Genomic DNA, 2,500 nt, shown 5'->3' on the forward strand with positions numbered 1-2,500 from the left:
GCCACGTCCCACAACCCCCTGCTGCTCAGGTCAGCCCCAGTTCAGGTTTTTAAAATAAAGTCATTTTTTAAATTTTGCTTAAAGAAAAAAGTCACTTTTTAAGAATAAAGACGGGATTATTGGATTTATTCTATAAATTCAGGATTTCCAAAATAAAGTCATGGTTTTCAGAGTAGAGTTTACAGTGAATTCAAGACTTTCAGTGTAAAGTCAAGATTATCAGAGTTAAGTCAGAGTGGAGCCAAAAGTTTTACAAATAATTCAGGATTTCCAAAATAAAGTCATGGTTTTCAGAATAAAGTCAGGATTTTCAAAATAGAGCTGGGATCATGTGATGCGGTAAAATCAGGACTTTCAGAATAAAAACTTTGTTTCTCAGTTAATCCAGACACTTTCTTATTGCTGGTAGAGAAACCAGATGAGAAGAAGACGTTGGAGATTTTGACTGTTTTTGTTTCCTCCACACGAACGTTTGACGGATGTTTGGTGTGTGTGTGTGTGTGTGTGTGTGTGTGTGTGTGTGTGTGTGTGTGCGCGCAGGCGGCTGACGGTGTGTACAGCATGGTGACTGAGGCTCCGAACCTTCAGATGATTCATGTCAAAGACAAAGAGAGCGGCGCCCCCTCCCTGCAGCAGCAGCGCCCCCCGATGGTACGAAACATCAACTGCACGACTCTGAACTTCCTGTCTGACTTCAAACAGGTCTTCATGGTCCTCCTCTGTCTGGTCTCAGTTTAGAGGAGCTCTGGTCTCAGTTTAGAGGAGCTCTGGTTCAGGTTATTGGTCTCTGATTGGTCCGTCTCTTGTGTCCTCAGTCCCGTCTGGAGCCTCCGCTGGACAAAACGCTGACGGCGGTGAAGAGTCTGACTCTGGACACTCGCGGCGTCCCCGTCCCACGGAAGAACCAGGTCAAGATGATCTCCAGCTGTCCTCTGCCTCATGCCGGCCCTGAGCCCGGCACCCACCCGGCCCCGGGCCCCGGCTCTGACCGGGACCAGACGTACTCCCAAATCACCATGCCTGCCGCCGCAGAGCGAGCCACCAAGAGGGTGTCAAGGCGAGGCGGTGGTGGCGGCGGCGGCGGTGGTGGCGGCCCCACAGTCATCCCCCAGGAGCCCGAATACTCGCTGCCCTTCGACACCATTGCCGTCAACGTCATGGCCGACATCCTGAACTCCCATCAGCCCCACGGAGCGGAGCTCGGCGCCGACCCGCTTTACGACAGCATCGACGAGATGAAGATCAGGAACATCTTCCTGAGCGACGCCGCCGCCGCCGTGCCTACCTACGGGAAGGTGGAACACATCTACGACGAGCCCGAAGGTTGCGCGGCCACCGCCGCCGCCACACAGAAACCTCCCACCTCTGTGTACGACGACCCCGAGGAGATGAGAGGAGACGCCTGGAGGGTTATGGGTACTGCTGCTGACCCTAAAGGTCACGAGTACCCATACAACCCGCGAGTGGACGACTACGCCGTCCCCAAACGAGCCCAGAGAGCACTTCCTGTTGGACAGAGCACCGAGGAAGAAGAAGGAGGCGAGGAGGAGGAGGAGGAGGAGGAGGAGCAGAGCGAGGAGCAGCAGGACTCGCCGTACAACAACGTGATGGTGAAGATGGCGTAGAGACAGGAAGCAGCTGAGGCAGGGTCATGATGTCCTCAGTAATCAGAACGAGACGCTCGCTTCACGCCGACGTCCTCGTCCTCGTCTCTGGAGGACGTTACGGTGACTCATTTCCTGCTGACAAATATTATCTTCATCATTTATAGAATAATAGTAATAAACTTTATTTATACGCAACTTTTCAAACAAAAACGTTTCAGGACACAAAATCCGCCGAACAGCAGGAGGAAAAATGAAAATAAATTATTGAAAAATTATTTTAACATATACAAACAATGAACAGACGAGACGTGTTGTAAATAAAAAGATTCAGGCTCCTGCAGTGAGTTAACCCTTTAACACCCAAACATGGAAACAACTCGAGACGTGATCCACAAATGACAAGAAATTAGCAGATTCAGGTTTTTTTATTTTATTTTTTTGGGAAAAACTATATTTATAATTAAAATGAATATTTGATATTCACGATTAGGGCGATGTTGGTGAAAATATTTAACTCAGTGAAAGTAGAAAATCATATTAATGTAAAAAGTGTGTTTAAAGCTTGATTCTGAAAAGCAGATTTTGTGTGCAGAGCGTGATATTAAAGCCGACACAAAAGGGTTAAATCTCATTTTTCGAAGGGATTTTAAAGATGTCAGTGCGGCCTGAGATCAGCAGGGGGCAGCAGAGCCACAAACCTGAACGCCACTGCAACATCATCTTCTTCATCTTCATCATCTTCATTTAGTTCATTTACCGTTTACGCTCGGTGAATTAACCCTTTAACGTCTGTATCCCCTGTTGTGTTTCGGTCTGTTTCACATTTGAACAGCCTGAACATCTGAAATAAATCCTCATCTAACGTTTCATATTCATCTTTTTGTTGCTTTATT

At 47.7% G+C, this 2,500-nt stretch overlaps 1 protein-coding gene across 1 annotated transcript; it reads left to right on the plus strand.

The window, feature by feature from the left end:
• Positions 1 to 2: 2 nt before the first annotated feature.
• On the plus strand, positions 3 to 2,476 carry dok2 (docking protein 2; the record flags this gene model as incomplete). The annotated part of the gene is made up of 3 exons (XM_042488626.1): positions 3 to 29; positions 541 to 651; positions 816 to 2,476. Coding segments are annotated over 3 exons (948 nt in total), but the record flags the coding sequence as incomplete, so codon positions are not given.
• Between the last annotated feature and the right edge of the window lie 24 nt (positions 2,477 to 2,500).

This window comes from Plectropomus leopardus, chromosome 6, assembly GCF_008729295.1.
Source record: "Plectropomus leopardus isolate mb chromosome 6, YSFRI_Pleo_2.0, whole genome shotgun sequence".
Lineage (NCBI taxonomy): Eukaryota > Metazoa > Chordata > Actinopteri > Perciformes > Serranidae > Plectropomus > Plectropomus leopardus.